Source organism: Neolamprologus multifasciatus, chromosome 22 (genome assembly GCF_963576455.1).
Source record: "Neolamprologus multifasciatus chromosome 22, fNeoMul1.2, whole genome shotgun sequence".
NCBI classification, from domain to species: Eukaryota; Metazoa; Chordata; class Actinopteri; order Cichliformes; family Cichlidae; genus Neolamprologus; species Neolamprologus multifasciatus.
In genome coordinates, this window is record NC_140459.1 from 18,495,579 (window position 1) to 18,518,382 (window position 22,804).

At 42.5% G+C, this 22,804-nt stretch overlaps 2 protein-coding genes across 12 annotated transcripts in view; both read right to left on the reverse strand.

The window, feature by feature from the left end:
- The window catches only part of kcnq4 (potassium voltage-gated channel, KQT-like subfamily, member 4), a 59,272-nt gene extending 58,151 nt beyond the window's left edge, over nucleotides 1-1,121 (reverse strand). The window contains exon 1 of the mRNA XM_085149609.1: nucleotides 1,027-1,121. The gene's annotated coding sequence lies outside the window, so the exon portion shown is untranslated. The remainder of the gene's footprint in view (nucleotides 1-1,026) is intronic.
- Nucleotides 1,122-1,968: 847 nt separating this feature from the next.
- Nucleotides 1,969-21,971, reverse strand: nfyc (nuclear transcription factor Y, gamma). 11 transcript variants are annotated; one of them, XM_085149622.1, is made up of 11 exons: nucleotides 21,840-21,971; nucleotides 11,082-11,188; nucleotides 10,907-10,975; nucleotides 9,118-9,231; nucleotides 7,250-7,345; nucleotides 6,030-6,206; nucleotides 4,209-4,277; nucleotides 3,609-3,767; nucleotides 3,185-3,289; nucleotides 2,983-3,042; nucleotides 1,969-2,627 (listed from the first exon to the last, which is right to left on the reverse strand). In XM_085149622.1, exons 2-11 carry the CDS (start codon nucleotides 11,178-11,180, stop codon nucleotides 2,508-2,510), a joined length of 1,068 nt encoding a protein of 355 aa, XP_085005748.1. In that variant the 5' UTR covers nucleotides 11,181-11,188; nucleotides 21,840-21,971; the 3' UTR covers nucleotides 1,969-2,507. The 11 variants fall into 11 exon arrangements, with proteins under 11 accessions (XP_085005748.1, XP_085005742.1, XP_085005749.1 ...); XM_085149616.1 differs by having other exon boundaries at nucleotides 10,907-10,978; XM_085149623.1 differs by lacking the exon at nucleotides 21,840-21,971 and adding an exon at nucleotides 18,813-21,823.
- Between the last annotated feature and the right edge of the window lie 833 nt (nucleotides 21,972-22,804).

Consider the following 22,804-nt stretch of genomic DNA (forward strand, 5'->3'; position numbering starts at 1 on the left):
CTGTCACAAAAGGCACATAATTTATTCCAGTTTCTTAAGCTGAACTTATGAAAAGAGACACAGATGACCCAGTTTGACCTATAATACAATATTGTCGCACAAACAAGGTGACTGCCAGAGATATTAGCTGAAAACGTGAGATATCTTGGTGTAGTATGGAGTGTTTCCTTAAAAATAAAACAGATGAAACAAGTGGATCGAAAAAGAACAAGGATCAGGCCTGAAAAACTACCTACAGCAGATGAGCAGAATCTGAAAGTCATCCATCTACTGTTCACTGAAGCATCTTCAGAAATGGTCTCTGGAAGGGTGGCTGCCAAGAAGTCATTCTTAAAGAAGGGAAACAGGCAGAAAAGACTGAGGTGTGCCAAGTTACACAAGAACTGAAATAAAAATCAGTGGCAACAGGTCTAAAGGAGTGAAGAATCCAAATTTGACATTTTTGGTTCAAATCGTTATCAATGTGTACAGAGGTGGTCAGCAGTGAGCATCTACAGCCATCTGTAAAACATGATGGAGACTCTGTTGTGGTTTGGGGTTGCATATCAGCTAAAGGTATTGGGGATCTTGTCAAAATTGATGAAATTACAGACACAGAAAAGGATTTTGATCCACCACGTAATACCAACAAGAAAGCATCTGATTGTTAACATCCTGCCAATTCAGTAAAAGCACACTGTGATAGAAACACAAACACTGGAATACCATCAGTCATGGATTGGCCTCCTCAGAGCCCGACCTCAAACTACTAAAGCAGTGCAGAAAAATCTTGACAGAAAGCAGAATAAAAGGCAGCCAACATCCGAGCTTTGAATGTGCTGGAGAACTATTCCTGATAACGACTTATACTAAAGACAAGAAAGAGATATTGCCATTCGAAGCTGATTAGAATTGTACAAATTGTTTTTCTCTTATATACTGTATTTCCAATCATATATGGTGTATTGTATTTTGTAAATCACTGGACCCATTTTCCTGCCAAACAGCACTATATGGCAAAGACCTGTTGTGGTGGGACGTGTCTACCTGTAAATATAGCATATGGTGATGCCTAGGTTGGTTCAGTCCTATCTCGTGGTCCTGGTGACTTTCTCTCCTGTCTCCCTGTATACTAGCAAGGTGCTTAACTGCCCTAAAACAATAAACAATGGAGATGTAGATTAGCTCTTAATAACACAAACTCAAAGATAACCAAACAGACCAAGTTGAGAAGGTATGGCTTTTATTTTTTTTTCGTCACAAAGTTTGTTTACAAAAAAAAAAACAAAAAAAAAACAGGAACATCAAAAATAAAATTGTACCTATCTATTGCATGTCATGCTGGCAGTTTTAACTACATGCAAAAACAACAATAATAATAACAACATTGATAATACTCATTACTGTACAAAAAAAAATAAAAAAAAATAATGGGCAATATATCGGGCCAAACATCATTTTAAGCCAAAAGAAAAACACTCATTGAAGAAAAAAAAAGAAAAAAAAAAAAAGAGTTCTATAAAAAGGGTGCTTTTCCCCCTCCAGACAGAGTCATGTGTTTGTACATGAGACTTAAACCGGGGCACAAGACTCGAGACTCAAAAACCACCCAAGCCGAGAGGGCTGTGTGAAACTGCATAGAGGCAGAAAAAAGTTTCCCCACTCTAAGGACAAAGGGATTTTGGGGGGGGGTAATCAGAGGAGTAAAGATGAATGTGCGTGTGCTTCCATCGCAAACACACAACGCCTTTCATCACATTCACAAATAGCCTGTACAGTTTGAAGCCCTTACAACGTAAAGTCATGCGTCATCATCATTATGGAAAACACAACAAACTACATGAAAATATCCTTAAACCTCAACCTCTTCACTATCCCTTAGATTGACTTGGTGTATAAAGTGATATCTGAGGTATATGGTTTAGTTTTATCCAACTACATGACAAACAATGAGTAAGGTAGGTTTTTTTTTTTTTTAAATAATAATAATAAAAAAAATACAAATAAAAAAAATCTTCCCATGGCTACCCTAAACCTAGAGCAGCTTCTGTAGACAAAGATGGACATTTTCCAAATTCATTTCCAAATGAAGAGCAAGGTGTCGGGGGGTGGGGGGGATCAACACTTTATAGTCTAAAAATCTGTAAAAGGTTGGAAATGACGGGAAGAAGAATAAATTTAGTCTGTGCAAAGACTGTTGTCAGGGACTGTGGAAGTGGATGCACAACGTAAAGTCATCCATTCAATAAGGGTGACACAAGTACAAAAAGGTACACCATGTCTAAGATTGGATGATTATAACGTATGATTGTGAAAGAGTCAATCAGCGTCCCTTTGGTTTTTGATCCAGTGTAGTAAATTTATTACAAAACATGAGTGTTACAAGATTTCAGGTCCCTCGTTGCAATGAGCCGTGCTTAAAATGAATTATTGAGAGTCCTTTTTGTCAAAGTTGATGGCATCCGTCTGCATCGCGCGGGCTGGTGTGCGTGCTGTATGTGTGAGAGGAGAAAGTCTCCTGGCAGGGCTCATTCAGTGCTGACTTGCGTGACCTGTGTGTCAGTTGTCTGGTTGGTAGACTGGATGAACATTGGCTGGGTCAGCTCCTGTCCTGCTGGCATTGTCACCTGCTGTATCTGATACAATTGCTGAGAAAAAGGAGGAAAGATGGCGAGGTTTAAGGTTGTGTGTGTTCAGTTTTCTGTGGGCTTTTTTATTAGATCTTAGTGGATTACACACCTTTCATTGTTACAAGATGACATTAAAAATGCTCAATAAGACATTTAATTTATGATCTTCTGATAACAATTCCCTCTACTGTTTGAATTAACAGGATTTAGAAGTGCAAATGTCCACTGGTTATCAGCCAGTTGTTTAAGTAGTTAAAATGAGACAATCCAAGAAAGATAGAAAAGCGTAAATAAGAACAATGTGCCATTTGTCACCTGAAAACAAATAAAACACTAAAATTTCAAAATTGTATTTATTTGCTGCATGTGTTACCTGGCCATCAGTAAACTGGCCGAATTGCTGCTGTCCTTGTTGTACTTCTGTCTGTGTGATCTAAAGAGAGAGCAAGTTATTCACTCACTGGGATTCACAAGCAGCTTCATACCATAACTGACAAGTGTAAACACATCCAGTCATAGTTTATTACAGCTAAGTGCTTGGACAACAGCTGGATTTCTTGCTGTTGTAGGGTTACCTGCTGGGTGTTTGCAAGAGTCTGAATCTGCCCCTGGACCACTTGTGCTCCAGAGACGGGCTGGGCTAGGCGGATGTATTGCAGCTGTCCCGTATTTAGTTGTACCTACAGCCAACCGACACAAGGGGGAGACAAAGTTTGTTTTAGAGAAAAGGTCATTTGAGCAGAGAGGTCACAGCCATTTTCCTGCTCTGGACTACAGGAATGAGTAACCTTAACGTTCCTCTAGTAAATTTTTAACCTTTTCGAACTTAACAGCTCCCATCAAATACTGATGAATGTCAAATTCACATGTTTGTCTTGCACCACAATATCAAACAACACCATCACCAGCAAACACCAGCAAACACATAGCACTGTCCATCATCTCTCTTTAAAAAAAAACAAAACTGATAATTTCCTTTTCCATCCTGTCATTTCTTACTGGGATTTGCTGGATCTCTCCAGTGTTGGTGATGATCTGCTGCATGACCTGCATGGTCTGGCCTTGGGCTTGAGCTGTCTGAGCCTGACCCTGGGCTGTGGCAGCCTGGACAATCTGCACCTGCTGGCCTTCACCCACCTGCATGGCGACAGGCGCACTCTAATGCAGACAAGAGCAGAAAAGAGAAGAAAAACACAGATAAACAAACAGACGCAACCGGTTGTTTACGTAGCAGAAGCATGTAGTTAAGCAAGGAAGCAGTAAATCATTATCTTTTCTGGAGTACAATCAATCTTAAACCAGAAGTTGGAAACCTAGGTATCCTTAAACTTTAAGTCTGCGAGTAGCTTATTAAGCAGGCACAATAAGATTCAGGGACATAACGTGAAAACGCAGGTTTCACGTCCTCTCTCTCTGTTCTGTCTGCAGAGTGAGATCAGGTGGTGTTTGTTAGGATCATGTGACAATCACCCCTAAAGACCTCAGTCACCTGAGCAGGACAGAGTTTGTAGGCGGCCATCACCTAAGAGGCTGTGGCACAAAGCAGTGGCCTCTTTCTCTGTGTGTGGTTAGCAAACATATGAAAGCATGTGTGTTTACCGTGATGGGCGTGCCCTGTGATTGCACCTGCACCTGCTGTAACTGCTGCATGGTGGCACCTTGCAACATCTGATGGCCGACAGAAAAGAAATGGGAAAATGAGAGAAAGACACATAGTGAGAAAGCAGCGAGTGCACAAACTCAACACAAAAACGTAAGCGGAACTGGCACGTATGCAGAGAAAGATTGAAATGTAGAAGCAGCAAACAGTGGCATATAGGCAGTTGATGACATTTACGAGCATGTTTATGAAATATGCAAGTAAAACGGGAGGAGGTTGATAAAAAGGATGATGTGAAATGATAAAAATAAAATTGTTAAAAAAAAAAAAAACACACAAAAAGAAAACATGGTGGTAACTGAACAGGTTGTTAAAAATGTATAAAATACATCACAGTTGCATTTACAGAAGCTCAACAAAGGCCAACTGCAGATTTTAAGTTGTTGAGGGTTGTTGTCCTGAGAGAAAAGTGACAGAATCGGTACAGCACTGACAGTTAGTGACGCTGAAAGCGCCACACACAGACGCAAAAATAAAGGATGTGAAATGGGAACTCGCCTCATTTTAATCTCTGCACTGACTTATACTTCTTCATCCTGCAGGACTACTGTTAACACCTTAATGCGCACTTCAAATCTGTTGTACCAAACATGACATCTGTCTGATGAGTTAGAAGTAATCCAATCAGCTCCGTCTTTAACATGGGAATTATGTCATTTGAATAGACAATTACGTAACCTTTAGTCCTGACATTACCAAGTGGATAAAAACAATCAGAGAAATGTTGCAAAGCTTCAAAATTTCACAGATTTTAATTTAAAACGGAGTTAAAATCCCACCTTTTTAAAGTGCCACCTTGTAAACTGTCAAAGATTGACACTAACCTTATGTAAACTCAAAGTGTGACTTGGGACTGCAGCAGGAGCAGGAGTGTGAATCACACCAGGTCTAAACAAGTATGACAGCTCAGCTACAGGCAGTGTGCTGAAGCAGCATGAAGCATCTCTCCAGCCCAGCAGCAAGGCTACATGACATGCAGAGCGCAAACCGGAGAGGAGGAGTGCTCAGCAGAAAAAGTAGCAGGAATGAAATAATTAGAGAGATGAACTGAATGGTGCCCCTAGATATGTGTGCTTGTTATCTCGATGGGTGGTGAAAATGCAGAACCCTCAGGAGAAAAACCTCATCCTAGGACTCTGAGCGTGTGTATTTGTTTGTATATAAATGGGGATGTTGTTCCATTAAGAGGTTATTGATTCACAGTTTCTCCTGTCTTTTAGCTCAAACAGGAAGTATTTATGAAGTTGAGGACAAGTTTCTAGGGCAGCATATACCCCTCTCTCACTAATATGATATGCTGCTATACAACGCCTCTATTTTGGACTCAATATTACAGTAACTGTGTAAATTACTTAATAAGACGTATTTAAAGTTGAGTAAATAAGAGATCAGTGAACGTTCTGTTCCCTGTGTGCAAGGTGTCCATATATGTGTAAAGCTGGATTTGCTGGGTGTGTTTCGATGTCCTATTAATCCTGCTGGCAGGAGAGTGGTCAGCTCCTACATGTTAGCTACGAATAATATCAATAAATCCAGTGAGTCAATCCAAGAAATATGAGACTCCTAGGACTTCTAGGAAGAGGACTTCTAGAAAGAGGTCATCTTTCAGGTGTTACTCCAACACACAATGAAACCAATTTTTTCCCTCTAAAGTACCATACATGAGTCTAACGGGGAATTTGCAGAATTTGTTTTTGCAGTTGGCTTCACTCTGAGTGTTTTCTTGCGACGTGCACTACAAAGCACATTGCTAACCATACCTGTCCCTGTTGCGGCTGTGCGATGATGATCTGTCCGGGCTGGATGGTCGCCGCTGTCTGCGCAGCAGGTTGCTGGCCCTGCTGTGCGCCCTGCACCTGCACGGCTCCGGGCTGCTGGGCCAAGGTGAAGTAGTACTGCACTGGCTCTGCTGGAGCTACAGACTGACGCATCTCCTCCTGAGAAACATACACACATTGGACGCCTATCAGTCCGTTGCATCTCCATGAATTATTTTTACCGGTGTAACGGTAGACAGAGTCTGATAAATAACTGATGGGATGTGACTGGGGAAGAGTAACGTAATCTGGGTACAAGATCCATCCATACTGGTTGATAACATGCAATGCAAGTCCGGAGGCATGCTGAGGTGATGTGTTGGTGCTAATCAGCCTTAAAATTTCAGTATTACAACCTGTAATGCTAAAGGGGTAACTTACAAATCGAATGAAACTTAATAACGTGATAACCGCTGGCATGCTTTCCCTGGTCCAGCAACAGATATGTAACATCAGGGTTGTCGGATAAATCAGGGCAGTTCAGCACCTTAAATGCTGAGCTGGTATACAGGTGTTAAACTTAAAACCCAATAAACTGTCCATAAACACCGACCCATATCATTTTGTTTTGTAATTCACTAATGAGCAGGCTTCGTCTCGATGAGGTTTCTCCATCACCAGAAGCGTAAACACCCCTCTCCCAGCTCCATGACAACACAGCTGAGAGTGTAGGATGTTTACATGTCTGGAGACAGTCTACGTGACAGCAAATTTAAATATCTCACTCCTCCATCTTTGAAAGTTCCTTATACATCAATTGAATGTAACTGATATTGGCCATTAATCGCCTGCCATAACATTTTAAGCAGTTTTCTTTCAGCATCTTCACTGAGTTATGTCCTGACCGGAGCCATGGTTTTAATACTTTATTATAGCAGACACTGTATGGTACCCGCTTCCACAAACTAGTTTAATCACTGAGGTTACTGTTGGCGGTCTGAGGCAATAAGACGCTGCAAACATCCGACTGAAAGCCCTCGCTGTCAAAACCTCAGCTTCCAGTCAAGGATGTTTACAGCACCTCCAGGTTGCCAACAATGGAAAGTACCTGAGATGAATACCCAAATCATCAGCTCTTTATCCTGTGGTAACTTTAATGAGATACCAGCTGTTTCCCTGTCACAGTGTAGGTAATAAATACTATAATGAGGCCGCTTTCCTACCTGTCGTTTGGGAGGCTTCAGGTCGTCCCGGGGCACGATGTCAATCAGGAAGTCAAACTGGTCGAACTTTGTTATTGCCATGGCAATGTCATTCCTCTGTGAATATAAAATATAAAGAGAAAGTCAAGCAAAGAGGTCAGAGCTTAATTATGCCAATTCTATATGCGCAGCCACCTATTTATAAACATGCCTCTAGGTCTGAGGTCATCACTCCCAAAACAACCAGACAAGGGAGATTTGTATACAGTTCCTAGTAGTATTTAGATGGGTGTTTGCTTTAATATTTGAATTTAAAGGATACGTTTAGAGCTTAATCAGTAAGTCAGCTCATAACTCTAGCAACACATGCAGTAAGGACTGTGTTGCTAGACCAACACATCTTCATGAGGGTTATCATATAAAAGGTATTAAGCAGGGAACCAAAAACACCGTAACACATTCATCCACATGCAAATCGACCTCTAGAGCACCCAAGCCAAAACATGCTGATCTACCCATAAACGTCTTTGTTCTACACAAGTTTTGACTTCTAGCAGATCAGATTGATGATTAATTGTGCGATTCAAGTAACACTGTCTCCAAACAAAACATTACTAAAGGCAAACGGAATAATAAACCCACCACCAGAGGACCACAGTGAGAAACACACGTGTGTGTGTGAAATAAGTGTAAATGAACAGGAATGACATTTTCCTGCCCTCATGAGCACATGCTCTGCTTCTATACCCCTTCCTATATCCACACCAGTGTGCTGTCTCTGTGGAATTTTCCACAGGATATTGGCTGTCAGGACCCCTCACCCCCTCCATTGTGACCCTCCCCTTCACTAGAGGCTATATTTAGTACCTTGATTAATATCTGGTAACATCAGGTCACATCCACACTTGTTCTATTGATGAGCGTTGCTATGGTGACCCCAATTGGCGTTCCCTCTTCACAAAAGGATCAGGCTCTACATGTGTATGGGTGTGGAAATAGAGGGCACCACTTTCCCTCACTTAGGGAAATTAAAAAAAAATCCTGTATTCATGAAGTGAAGCATCACATGCAACTAATGCGTCATCTGTAGTGTACAAGGCAATTAACGTGTGCACAGTCACAGTAGATGAAGTTTCTATTTTAAAGTGTGCACTGCAGAGCTCTAAAACAGTTTCTTGACCAATAAAAAAAATAGAACTACCATTTGGGACAGAGCTATATTAACAGCAAAATGAATGTACTTCCAAAGCAGGCCTTCAGCACAAGACAAACTGTGATAAGATAGATTTTCTCCTCTTTCTACCTGCGCTGGCATACACAAACATATCCATGGACTGCTAATCTCTCAGAGGTATGTGAATGGATAAAGTGGACTTAAGGGCTTTCATGTTCTGCTCCACAGTTTTTCTCTACTTGACATGCAGGTGAGACATACTCCAGACTGATTCTTCTCAACCGCTTCCGTCAGTGCTTTCATGTTCTCCGATTCCTTTTTCATCCGTATCTTTCCAGGCCTCACCTTTATTCAGCTCTGGTACAGCAGAGGATGCTAAATGGCACCAGGGGAAAAGTGGGTCACCGGCACCCGCCTGGATTTGCTTTTAAAGTGAATGGAGGGAGAAGGAACTTAACAGAGAGACAGTCCTCAAGGGGATGCTGGTATAGGGTCTCTGCTTGTACATGCACACTGACACTGGCACTTAGTGAATAAGAAGCACGAAACCAAAAAGATAGCCAATTGATGTCAGAGTGTGGGAGTGTGGGAATTACAACTTGGGCTGTGTGTGTATCGGGAGGTCCAATCCACTTAAAGTAGGATTTGCTAAGGATTACAAAAAAACATGTCATATGGGGGAGTTTAAATATAAAGAAAAAGAAATGTCTATAACCTGTAGTGTGCGTCGCTTGTTGTCCTCAGTGTGGATCCACGCCCTGAGGGTGAGCTCTGTGATGAAGATCTGAGCTGCTTTGGCAAACAGGACCGGAGCTTCTGCGCTGATCATCTGTACAGTAGAGATAGTTTTACACCTGGTTAAACACACCCACAGTCCATCAATCAAACATCAGCAATTACACGAATCGCTCAGGACCTCAGTCACAGCTGCTGCAAAAATAACCAACAGATACATTCACTTGTTAAATAAAGACTGCGTAGTTACTAGCATAGATGCTTACGCAGAGTTGAGTGGGTACTTTTAATCTATTTCTTTCTACTCATAAGCACTGAACTCTAAAATCAATTCCCATAAAAATGTATTTCTTATATGTTCATAAAAGCAATGCTTAAATGAACAGTTGTACTGACGCTATAACACTCACACATGCTTGCACTGCATCTGTGCAAGGTGCTGCGTCAGGACTAACAGAAGGGTCTTTCCTTCAGATATGTTAGTGATCTCCTGATCTCTTTACCGCTGTAAGCTGCTGCTTAACTAAGGGGATAGCATTCTTGACACGACATACTCAAGCCACACGCAAACTCAGAGCAGAGGCTTTCTTTTTAGAGGCTATGAACAATTCTGGCTGACAATCAGGTGTAATGGGGGGGGGGAAAAAACACTCCTCCATGACTCATAACTGCCTGGTGGAGTGGTTCCTTCTGACACATAAAAAAAAAAAAAAAAAAAAAAAAAAAAAGCCACGTTAACCTGAGCAGATCTTCAAATGTAGCAGTGGTATTACAATATGGCCCAAATCAATGCTTTTATCTGTAATAACTTGTGATATTCTTCTGGTTCGTTTTAGCCATTAACAGGAAGTGCCATTCCCAGCAAAGTGGGTTATATTTTAAAAATTCCACAAGTGGAAAAAGAGAAATCTTAAAACCAAAAAGCAGTTCACTGCTACAAATGTCTGCATTAGCAGCTTTTTACATAAATCACATTAACTAGCTACTTGCTACACTGCAGGTCTTGCAATGTCACAAAATGATGCCCAATTATTCCTTCACGCATCGATAATGTTTTAAAGTAAACCCATTTCATACAAAAAAAAAAGAGCTACTATCACCAGAGGCTGCTGAATGCAAACAGTTGATACAACTTTTTAATTGAAAAATTATATTTAATTATGAAATAATAATTGCATCTTTGAGTCCATTTATTTATTGGGTGGTCTGAGCACAAAAAGCCACAGACCAACAACTTGATAAGAACCAAGCTTCAAATGAATCAACAATTTCCAACACGGCAATACGTTTTTGTCAGAAAATAAAGTTAAACTAGAAATATCAAACGGGTAACCAATTAAATGAAAACAACAGAACTACATTTTGCCATAATTTGTCCTGTCCCAGGGGACTGAAGTAGTTTCTTCCATATAGATGGATCACGAGAGGTCACCGTGTGGTTATGTAACTTCACAGTTACCAGACACAACCCAAATCACCAGCTATGGAACGTTTTGACCCAACACGCTGGACAGAGCTCTTTATTGCACGTCTGTCCAAAAACACCACGAGAAAATATATCTGCAGGGAAGTGGAGTATCACCTCACAAGATACTTTTTTTTTTTTATTTGGGGGGCCTAGGATTAAGTTACACGTTTCCCGCTTTTGATAGCATGTTCTTTAAAACAAGTATGGCACACCCTTCGTGAAAGGCATAGTAATAAAGATATCTAGTTCTTTTTAATACACACCCTCTCTCTCAGTTTCATTATTCAGGTTCTCCTCTTACCTTCACATCCTCATCCAACTTCATGATTTTCTTGATCCGGGCTAAAGGCAACTCCTGCACACGGAAATCCTTCTGAGGACAACAGATTGATGCAGTTAAGTACAGACTAAAGCTGAAACTGCGACTTTTTCCTTTTTTTCTGTATTATTTGTCTGTTTGCATGAGTGTTACGTACCACAGTCAAGTTCCTGATCTCCTCCATGACACGAGGCCAGAAGGACTGCAGTGTTTGCTGGGCATCGCTGCCCGTGGCTCCAAAACCATCTCCAGACATCTTCTAATCTGCTCAAAGAGAAGAAGAGAAAGAAGATGAGATGGATACAAGAAAATGATCGATCATTACAAAGCAAAAAACAAGCGATATGGAGATTCGGAGACAGATCAAGATTGTAATACCATTGCAAAACAAGGCCTTACTGCACAGAGCTCTTCCTGTGTGTCAGAACCACATATCCTATCAAAGTCTATAATTATAATACAGTGAAATTGAAAATAGAACCCCGGCAGGCTTCTATTATTGTCCTTGTGGGATGTTGACAAGCCTAAGAACCCACCAATAGACCGGCTGCGCACTCCATGATTATGAATGGGTCCCTCACCTTTGGCACATAGCTGCAGCTCCTCTACAAACACACGCACATCATGTGCAAGTCAACTGCTTTTGGTGAGCCCGCAAGTGAACAGTGTTGAAGCAACAGATGCAAGAGTGTGCCATAAAGAAACAACCTAATTGTAAACTGACAAATTGTGAAGACACGCAGAGATACAAACCATCCAAATAAACTGAAATAAATTACTGCTAACACAGCCAGAGCACCTACAGAGGATCCGACGGTTGAAAGAGGATCCAGCAGGTTACTATGGCATGCCAGGAATCTGCTGGAGGAATATTAGCCGGCCTGTCTGAGCATGTAGACCTTCAAGTGCCCTGATCGTTCCACCTCACTCTCCCCGTTCTCTCCGTACCTCGATGAAAAGATTGAGCAGGAGGGAGAAGATGGAGAAACGTGAAGGGACAGAACAAGAGAGGAGTGTGTAAAGCTACTCAAGAGAGACCGGATGTGTTTGTGTGTGTGTTGCTGTGGGAGGGCTAGTGCCTTGTCCAGTTCAGCATTAATCCAGCGCTAAGACAAAGTGCCAAAGGCTTTAGACAGATACTTTAGGGGAAGTAAGAGACAGACAGGGCCACAGCAACACTGCTATGCAAACCAGCAATGTGGGTCAAACAAGACAGAAAAAGGGAGACACAGAGTGGTAGAAAAGGAGATATGTCACTATAAAGAAAATGTTAGAAGAATGAAGGGGGGGGAGGGGGGGCTTCTATCTTTTTCTTTTCTCACCCTGGGCCAACAAGCATGAATAGTTCCACGTCTGGTTCAGCTGACAGACCAATACAATACAAGAAACAGCCTTTCAAAAACACCATCCAGTGTCTCTCCCTCTAGGTTCAGTCACAGCTTTGTTGTAAGGGACTGTTTGACTTTGGGGCCACATCAGCTCTTTTAAATTCAGCGCTTAAGTGCAGTTATAAATATTTTAAACCAATGAATGACTGATTCTGGATGCAGGCTCGTTACCTGATTGATTTTTGACAGGAAAGACTGACTCTCCTGCAAGTTGCATCAGTAGAATAATATAGAAGAACCACTGCTGCATCCTGTTCTGTTGTTCAGTTTTCGACAGACAGTAGCCTAAATCGATAAGACAGAATGCCGGGTGAGAGAGGGGGGAGAGGGGGCTTTATATAAATCAATCAGGCCGCTTGTAGCTATGGCATGCCAGGCTAGTGATTGACCTTGACAGTGTCTCTCCTTCCCTGTCTGACGCTCCAGTGTCCAGTTGCATTTCAAGGTTGATTGAAAACCTGCAGTCTCCAGAACAATCCCAGCATCCCACAGGGCAAGAATGACTGATGGGAATTGTAGTTTTTTTTTATTCCTCCATTTTTCCCCACATAAGACAGGTGGACTGACCTCTGCCAGTTCTTTTGCTGCCTCCAAGTACCTTGCAACAAAATGAACCCATAGACGGGATGAACAAAATAAGCATCATCCACATAACACATCATCTTGTAAACAAGACAACCTTTGGTATCAATGAATGTGCATTGTATGTCAGACTATGTGGTTCAAACCAGGGCAGAATAGGACGATGAGAAACAAATAATTAAGCTTAAGATTAGAAGCCCTAATCAGTTATAGAACGGCAACTATAAAACACATAAACCTCCCAAGTTCCTCCTCCTGCGCCCTTATACACCTCTCTTCTCATAAACTAAAGCTGTTAGAGGAGTGTGCTAATATCAAACCACACACAAACCCCCAACTACCTCTTTCTGACCCTGTGACCTTCAATGTAAATATACGCAACTACATTAACCACAGCGGCAAAAAGAGGGAGGGGAGGTGCAGGGGAAGTCGCTATGTGAGAAGAAATGAGAAAGCATATGTGAGGAGAGGCATGCTAAAGCGTGAGAGAGGAAAAAAGCAACAGAACAATATAAGCGAGAGAGAAGAGAAGGCTAAGTGTCAACATGCCCTTGAGCATTGCTCCTCCAGCTTGGTAGCATATTCTACCGAGTATATAACTGCATAACCAAATTGCCCAATGCTTTGCATCAATGGAAAGTTTGCGTGGGAGCCTATTCCGCTGACTTTGTGCAACACCTTCTATGGTCTGGGCCTACCCTTGTCAAATAAACACAGTGAATGGGGCTATCCTCTGTACGAAAAAAAATGCTGAATCTACTCAAAAGCTAATAAATGTCAACACTGTAACACACAAAAAAGGTCTGGAGATCGATGCAAAGTCAAGACGGCTTATTTTATCTGAAGGGGTAAGCACCATTTACTTCCATATTTCAGTTCAGTAAGCTTTAAAGCACTACTTAAATTGAAACTTGTACTATTACTAAAGAATTTTCTTGCTAGTCCAGTTCACTTCTTACTACTTATGGAGAGTGTTATCAGTCACTCAAGATAAAGTCTCTGTAAATGTTGTGCTTGTGTTTGCTTTGAAGCAGACTTGCTATTGCTAAAAATTCCAAATTATTCTGTTGAATCACGCAATGAACTTGACAAGCTCATTCCTGCTGTGTTGTTCTAATCTGCTGCTGTTGCTATATTAGGGTACATGGTGTTGTTCTCTGTTGTGCTTCTCTCTTCTCCTCTTCCCTGCAGCTCTGTTGTCCTTCATCAGGTCATCGAGACAGAATCGCTGGTGTTGGGTTTCCTTCAGCTCTTTTCTATGTGTGCATCTTTGAGGACAAACGTCTCGACCTCGTCGACTTCGTTCCAACACAGCAATTTGCTCTTCCTCCTTCAGCAGCTCTACAGTCTCTTCTCCTAGCGCTTCCCTTCTCCCTTTATCACTCACGAGTATGCTTTTCTTGCATTTTCTGTCTTGTCTTACTTTCACCTGATCTCTTTGAGAAAGTCAACGCTGCTCGGCTTCCAGCAGCTGAATCAGCGCTAATGCTGTTCTGCCAGCCGGGCCCTGCATCTCTATCTCATCCTCACCTCCCTCCCCACTCTTTCTGGCACGTCACATTAAGTGGCCATTCACAGCAGCACTGGCGTCTCGCTCGAACTCTGACATCACACCACTTTACATGAGCTTTCAATTCCTGTCCAAATAAACCCGATAGGACCCCGGCTTGATGGCTGGCAGAAATGCAGCAAACTGGAAACAAGGAGATAGTATCGCTTGGCTGATCCGTTTTTGTTTTTTTAAAGATAAGTGAAAGAGAAAAGAAGAAGAAGTAACATGCTTCTTTCTGCATAGTGACAATGTGCGAGATAACAGAGTTGGGATTAATTAACTGGCCTCTAGTTAAAGTGAAATGTTCTGCTTTTAATTGCCCTCTTAATGACCTGACAATCTGTGTAAACTGAGCCCAATTCTGAGGAGCATATTTGAAAGTGAACAAGTCGAGGCAGTGTGGGAGGACCTGAAGCCCTACTTGAGGCTACCGAGTGAAATTTTCACGGAGGTGTTTCAGTATCGCTATCACCGTCATGATGAGGATGATGAAGAAGCAGGCAGCACATCTCAGATCTCTCTGTCACGTCACGTGTAAGCAAATGTAAAGCTAAGATAAAGTGAATCATATACTGAAACTTTATATACTTATACTGAATCTTCAAAGCCGGTTGACCATTTTTAAAATAATATTAAATATGAATATAAAGAGTTATCGCTACCTCACCATTTTTTCAGATTAGTGTACAACTGCATGACAGCTACTACAGCAGCTGAGTGAATTTTAAAGAGTGACTTCTTGTTTTACAACTCTCCTTTCAATTCCCAAGGTTATCATATCTTTGCACATATAAAGACAACTGAGTTGACAGAAGAAATAGATTACTTTCGGTTTCTGTGCGTATTATAACCTCAGAGTAACCTTCTGCATTGTACCCTTCACACTTTCACACGTCAGCCTGGACAAAGAGTAAATACATACCCACATAGACTAGTTACCACCAAGAAGATATAATACCAGCTATTGGATAGTCACTGGTCCACTGAGAGGTCTTGGGCAAGAAGTTAAATTTCCACATCTGCTTTGTCCCAAAACTGTCAGTGATGCAGAGTGGGCATTTCTGGAGGAAGGTCACCTAAGGTTGAAATCTGCTAGATTTCAACTAGATCACTAAGCAGAAAACTCAGTATAGTGCTCACATAAACCATATATCATTTGGACATTTGAGAATCTAACCAATGTTTAATGATGACTGTTTAATAAGACAGCTTTATCCTGATTTAGTGCACTCAGTCTGTTGGAACAAATACAGCCTAAGTAAGAAACGTCACACTAACAAACACTGATGTTAAATCGTGGTCATAAATCCAATGAGCGTATGCACAAATTCTCAAATATTAAAGCACTAACCGTGCTGAACCCGATCACAAATACCAGTCAGAAATAAACTGGCAAGGATACAGCATACAGGGTAAATGATCTACTCAGGAAAAAACAAAAAACAAGAAGTTCGCAGCCAGGAATTACAGATTAACTACTCAAATGCACGCAGTGGTTTCACAGATGGTGGTACAATTAAATATGAACAGACAGGATTTTAATGACACACATGCTCACTTTGACCTACAGCGTAACATCCTTTTGGCATGGCCGGACCGATCTAGCCGACCCATCGGCCCTGTAAACTTTGCCCTTGGTTCTGCTTCAAGCCAACTCCAGGAAGTGCTAGTCACTGATCTCCCAAGGTCATTCAACAGAGGAGAGAAACCAGAGAGGGGGGAGGGAGAGAGAGAGAGATGAAAGAGAGAAGGGGAGGGAGAGGGGGAGGATAGAAAAGAGCAGGTTTTCCAACTTTCACTGCAGCACTTAAGTGACCCCAGCGGTTCAGGCTGTGTACTTTCTAAGAAGCCTAATGAAAACACCACATAATATACATACTAGCTGTGCTCTGCATCCCGCTTTTAATTTCACTTCTTCTTGGGCCTCTCCTTCCCTCTGCATGTTTTCCTCTCGGTGCGGTTGGAGAGACTGCAGGAGTCAATCTCACATTCCTATGACCTTCATCCAATGCTAGGCCCAGTCTCTGGCGTCAAAGTAGGCAGGGCTAAAGGCACCTGCATATTACAAGCTGGGATACGGCCAACTCCCCCTGGGTGCCGACACACACTGTCTTTAGTGAAAGTGTACACATGTAAGAGCACAGTGGGTGCGGGAACAAAAGAGTAAACCTACAGTTGCTGTGGTCACCTTAGTGATGAGCGGAAAGGCCTAGCTATGTGCAAGAGGTTTGCGTGTTTTGTTTACTTTTTCCTCCCCTGGTGTGCCTATGGTTCGGCGTAGGGTACAAATGATATTCAAATCTCATGCAGACCGCAGCCAACCCTGGGATTTGGCAGCGAGGGCTTCAACTTAAGAGTTATTTTTAGTCTCCCTCTCTCAATCTCCCTCGCTCTCTCGCTCTTTCCCCAACGGGACTTTGTTTTGTCAAAGGCACCAATGGAAACTTTCAATTAGGGAGAAAAGGAGGAGAGAGGCACGGAGTCAGAGGCAAAGTGAGAGAAGAGGCACCCTACACAGATTCCATCAGAAGAGATCAGATCAAACTATTAGCCTCCTCTGCCCCTGAAGCTGACAGGCTGACAGTCTGTCCCATCTGGGTGGCTGGCACTGTCATGGTGAGGGGCCTGGGGGGTCCTGAGGTCACTGCAACCAGCTGCACCTCCACCCCTGGGGACTACTGACGCCAACAGTGACAACAACTCTCAGAGATATCCTCTCCACATATACAGCAAATCTTATTTAACATGGATGTCTTCTTTGCTGCTGAACTCTGCGCCACCATCTGGCACGAAAATGTTAATTGGGACATTAGGAGAAAAAGTGGGGTCTTGGCCAGCGACCCCAAGACTCTGTGGCCACAGGGCCCAAGGACACCACCGAAACAGCAGAGTCCATCTAAGCACAAAGTCAGTATCTGGCTGCCGTGCACTTCTATGCAGTCGATAACGGGGCACGGAGTACATGCTGAAGCGTGTTTGTGTGTGCACACTGGTCCAAAGTCAAAACAAGTGACATCCAAAGACAGTGCAATAATGCAAAGTGAAATTCGACGATGAAAACATAATGCAAAACAGCTATATTATTTTATGAACACCGTTCTGTAAAACCATATAGCACTGAAATGACAAATGAAGGACGTAGATGACAGCCATGCACGTAAATACACAAATTGCACAACACCAATCTCCCAAGGTGAGAACTACAGGACAGGTGAGGGGAGGGGGAGGAAATGGGAGGGGGAGGGGTGAGGATGGCTGTAAAGGACAGACATCTCATCGTTGCAGAGTGATGGAGAAACATCAAAAAGTGGACATTTTTTTGAAAAAAAAAACCAAAAAAAAAAACAAAGACAACTTAAAGTCTTCTCGCTGTGTATGTGTTCAGCTGTCAGACTTACCCCTGTGCCCTTCATGGTGAACGGCCTGGAGCACAGCAAAATAGAGAGAAACAGATAGCCCTGTCCAAGTCTCCTTGAAAGCAGCAGCAGAGGCAGCACAGAGGTTGACAGAAAAACTCTCATGCTCCTTCACTTCCTTCAGTCCCCCTGATCGTATCAACAGACAAAAGGCACTCTGGCTGGCTTTAAAAAGGCTTTAAGCCCGGACACAGAGCGAAGAGCGAGCCCCCCCCTCTTCCACCCCTCCCTCTTTTCTCTCTCTCCCCCACTCTGCCTTTACACATTGCCCCGTCTCCTTCAACAGCCTCCCAATGTCCTCTTCCAACCTAGACATACAACCCTGTCTCTGCTGTTTCTCTTCAGCCCAATTCCCCTCAACTCGCTGACCTTCTCTCTCTTTCTCCTCCTTTTCTGCTCTCTAACCCTCCTCCTCCTCTCTAGCCGGCGACCCATGTGTTTGTCTTTGAGGTGACCCCTGGCCTGGTGCAGAGAAGAAGGTGAGAAGGAATAGAAGGACCAGCACAGCGGCAGGCAACAGAGCAACAGCAGGCAAACAGTACAGCGGCACTCCCGACTCACAGACAAAAATCTCTAGCCTCCTTCCCCTTTAACATTCAAGAGTAATCAATCTAGCATGCTACATGATACTCAAACCCCGCCTCACAGCCAGCTCCCACCTCACTCCGATACTCTAAACCAATGAGACGACTGTGTCCTCACACACTATTGGTAGCCACACACACCAATCAGCTCTGACAAATCCCCTGCTCCTCCTCTTTCCTCTGCCCAACCCCCTTTTACCGACAGCCAACTTCCTGCTCTAAGTTACCTTGAGCTGCAGGATAGGGGTCAGGGAAAAGAAAAGAGGAAGAGAGAGTAGACATGAGTATAGATGGAAAAGAGCAGATAAAGTTGTGGAAAGCTCTGCAGGGAGTGCGTGAGGGTGTGCTGGTTGTGGCTTGCCTTGCCATTGTCTGTCCTCAAGCGGTCTCTACTTCTCCTGCTGCTGGACGGATGAGAAAGCTTCCACGGGCTGCTCTCTGACAACTGGTCTCTGCTTATTTACAATGTCAAACTAAATGTCTCCCTAAGCCCCGCCTGCGCTCTGCTTGTACAGGCTGATGGCAATGTGATGCAGGCAGCTATGCGGGCCCCTTATTGGCTGAACCAAGTGCCAGAATTGATGCCGCATGTTGCATCCACATGATTTAAAGTACAAAAGCATACTAAGCAGACTCCCTGTCTCATACCTGTGCACGGTCTTACATGCACACCCACACACATTTTGTCCTTGCATTCTCAGTTATCCTTGCTCACAGTCACAGGTACACAATGAAAACATCTAACCTCCAGCCAGCCTACCTCTAACAATGAGATCACATCACTCTTAATATTATTCTAACAGAGGAACAAATATGTCTACATGCATGGTCATGCATTATTTATTCAGAATATGAATTAGCTAGATGAACTCCATTCAACAAATTTTTTGAGGCAACTTAATGCAACCACTATAAATCCCATGACATCCTACACAGTGACACAAACTATTCTGTGCAAAACAAATCAATGGAGAGCCTTTGTACAAAATGGAACAATCAGCTGACTAGATAGCAGTTGTGGAAGAAGGCAGAGAGAGAGAGAAAAAAAAGAAAGAGTTCATTTGACTCTCATCCTATTTGTGGATAAACAAGACTTAAGAGATATGGGTGAAAACCCATAAACAAAGACAATGTTGTCTTGACCCCAAAAACTGTGCTCACAGCAACTTCCACAATGGAAACGTCATCAAAAAAAAAACATGTCAGCAATGTCACACAATGTCCTTCTTGTTAAGTCTCATTGCTTAAATGTGCATACTTTCAACACAAAAACCTTTAGTGTGCAACTCAAGAGAGTGATTTTAGTACTCATGTGCACAACTCATGATGTTCAATGCACCACCTACGATGTGAATGCTTCTACTTCTAATGGGCAAACCGGTTAAAAGCTTAGAGAGTAAACTGCTGAGATGCGACCAAGTGGCAGTGCAGCCCAAAGGTTAAGCTTTAATAAAAAATAAAAAACATACAGACTGTAGAGAGGAACACATCCAGCTACAAAAGTCTGGAAAGATAATAAACTGCCCTATCAATGAAAAACCGGGGTGGGGGTGGAGTGGGGACCGGAAGGATGGAGAAGGACAGAGAGGAGAGTTGCTACAGGATGGGAGGGGTAGAACAAGTGGAGGGAGGGCGAGAGCACAAGATAGACTCAAGAGAAACAAAGCTAAATGTTCCCTTTACTATTTTTGTGAGGAGCATGGGGACTAGAGCAGGTACTACAGACATCCAGTTAATGATTAGAGCAGAGCTGCACAAAGACTAATCTCTCCACTGCTGTTGCCATGCTCGAGCAGTTCTCTGTAGCAGCATTCAGCCTACCCAAAATGCCTCAGTAATGACACCTGGCAAGGTCACCGCAGAAATGAGACCTTCCCATGACCTGTACTGCCCATAGCAGGAACATGTTTGCTTTCTCTGACGCTGTTTAGAGATAAACATGCAACAACTAGACCTTGGGTTTCATAAACACAGCAGCTACCCTGAGGGTAGCCATGCCAAGCCATGCATTCACCTGCAAACATGGAAAAACACATGAGCACCTGCAAAACGACATGGTAAGCTGGGTGACTTGCACACAGCTTACTTAAGCTGTCTAAGGTGTTCTAATATTCCAGGCTTTTTAAATATGATCTCAACTGCTCAATTAAACCTACACACAAATGATGACGTAATGCATACCTCCTCTAGAGAGATAAAGTATACTAAGCTGCACACCGTTTTTGCCCCGTTGATAAGAGCTCTCTCTCCTATTCTTTATTAAGTTCTTATTTTCGTGGGAACACAAAGAGACTGTATTGTTTTTTGCACACAGGTCGTAGTGAGAATGGGGTGAATATCTGTTAGGTTTAAAGCATAACTAAACTAAATATTAACTTGGTGCAGCTTCATGTTGTGTGACTTTGTTTGGTTAGTATGGTTGAAAATACATTTGTATTCATTAATTGAACACTGTGTGAAGATTCCCCCCCCAAGTACTAAATAGTGGAAACAAAGGCATGATAGTCACCACAGGGAATTCACACGAAGACTAGAGCAGCTTTGCTCTTTAACACCCCAGTATTTAGCACGGAGTTTGACTTCAAAAAGTCGCTACATTATAAGGTGTTTGGGTTTAACACAGAGGCTAACAGGAGCCACTGAATTCAATGCTATATTCAACGCTAGCATACGGAAGCCGGTATATATTCGTCACACAAAGGATGCTAAATAAACTACAAAATACTGAGATGCACTGTAGTGCTGTCGTATCCATTGTGAAATGCTTAACGGAGTAGGCGTAGAAAGACACATGCAGAATACTAGCTAATAGGATGGTCACTGCTGACGCTGACTTTATGCTAACGTTAGTGGAGTTAATGTTAGCTTGCTGGGGATGCAGACTGAGGAGCGCTGTACAGCTCAGCGTGTGTAATTTTAATTACCAGCTGACAGCGAGCCCTGCCAACATATGAAAGTTTGCAAAGGTTTGCAATGCTAGGAAGAAACAGTCTAACCAATAAAGACAACGTTTGGATCTGTCCTTCAGACCAATCAAACCTCGGACTAGATTCCACCAATCAAGGTTTTTAGGGCTAAGTTCGTTCTGCAACTGGCGCCATTCGGGGTCAGGCGCAAATAGCCAGTGTGTCTGACAATCGCTCAGATATGAGCCAAAATGGTGGACACAAAACATCAGTTTCCTGAGCGTCCGTGATCCTTTCAGCGGGCCACCAATAAGCGCCTCAGAGAGCGGGGAGGGAAATGGCGCCTATGTTCATCTTCCAAAACAATCGTCTATTGGTCAAGAACAGCAAATGAAAAGAAGCCAAGTAATTACCGCTACCTCCAGCCAACACGGACAACTTTCATGTAAACACTCCACATATAAATGAATTTTAATTTCTTACTCACTTTCTTTAACGGGTTCGAAGTGAAGTCCAGCTCAGCGTATTATTTATTTTATTTAGCCTGCGAGGGGAAACAAGATGGCTGCTATTCGAACCGGAAAGAGTCCAACGCGATGACGTAGAGGTTACGTTCCCTGAGAAACAGCGTCAGTTTCTTTTTTTTAATTATTTGATTCACTAAACAGTTAATTGCTCAGGTAGTCTATATATCTTCAAGTCCTCATTTATAGAAAAATTAGCAAAGTGACTTGGAAAAAACAAAAAAAACCATTTTATATATACATACACAGATACACAAAATGAGCATTGGAATGGGGGAAAAGGTGATTTCACTGACTTTGAATGAGGCATGGCTGCTGGTCTGAGTATTTCAGAAACTGCTGATCAACTGAGATCTTCACAGTCAACCAAAAAAAAATATATCAAATCAAATCACTTTTATTGTCACATCACATGTGCAGGTACACTAGTACAGTACATGTGAGTGAAATTCTTGTGTGCAAGCTTCGTCCATATATCCATATATGCAGTGAGTTCTCTGAGAGAAAATGCCTTGTTTATGTCAATTGTCAGAGAACAGGCTGTTTCAAGCTTAGAGGAAGGCATCAGTTACTCAAATAACCACTCATTAAACACAATTTATGCAGCAGCGTATTTCTTAATGCACAATACGTCCAACCTTGAAGTAGATGAGCTTTAGCTGCAGAAGATCACATTGGGTGCCACTTGTGTCAGCTAAGAACAGGAAACTGAGGCTACAATTTGCCCAGGCTAAGCAAAATTGGGCAATAGAAGATTGTAGAGCAGTCAGTGTTTTCCTCAGTCTCACTTTCTGCTGCAAAATTCAGATGGTAGGTTCAGAATTTGGCATAAATATGAAAGCCCTTCCCTTTATAACCAGTGTTCCCATCTTCTAAAGGCTGCAGCCAGCATGATAAAGCACCACAAAGCTCAAATGATCGCAAATTA

Bases quoted from the DNA above. Each gene is read 5' to 3' on its own strand.
- nfyc (XM_085149616.1), bottom strand. From the start codon at position 11,180: ATGTCTGGAGATGGTTTTGGAGCCACGGGCAGCGATGCCCAGCAAACA. The intron at 4,278-6,029 runs GTATGGTTAGCA...GTCGGCCATCAG, and splicing joins CACAGCCGCAACAGGGACAG to ATGTTGCAAGGTGCCACCAT. The intron at 2,628-2,982 runs GTAACACATGCA...CCTTTTTCTCAG, and splicing joins GCCAGTTTACTGATGGCCAG to CAATTGTATCAGATACAGCA.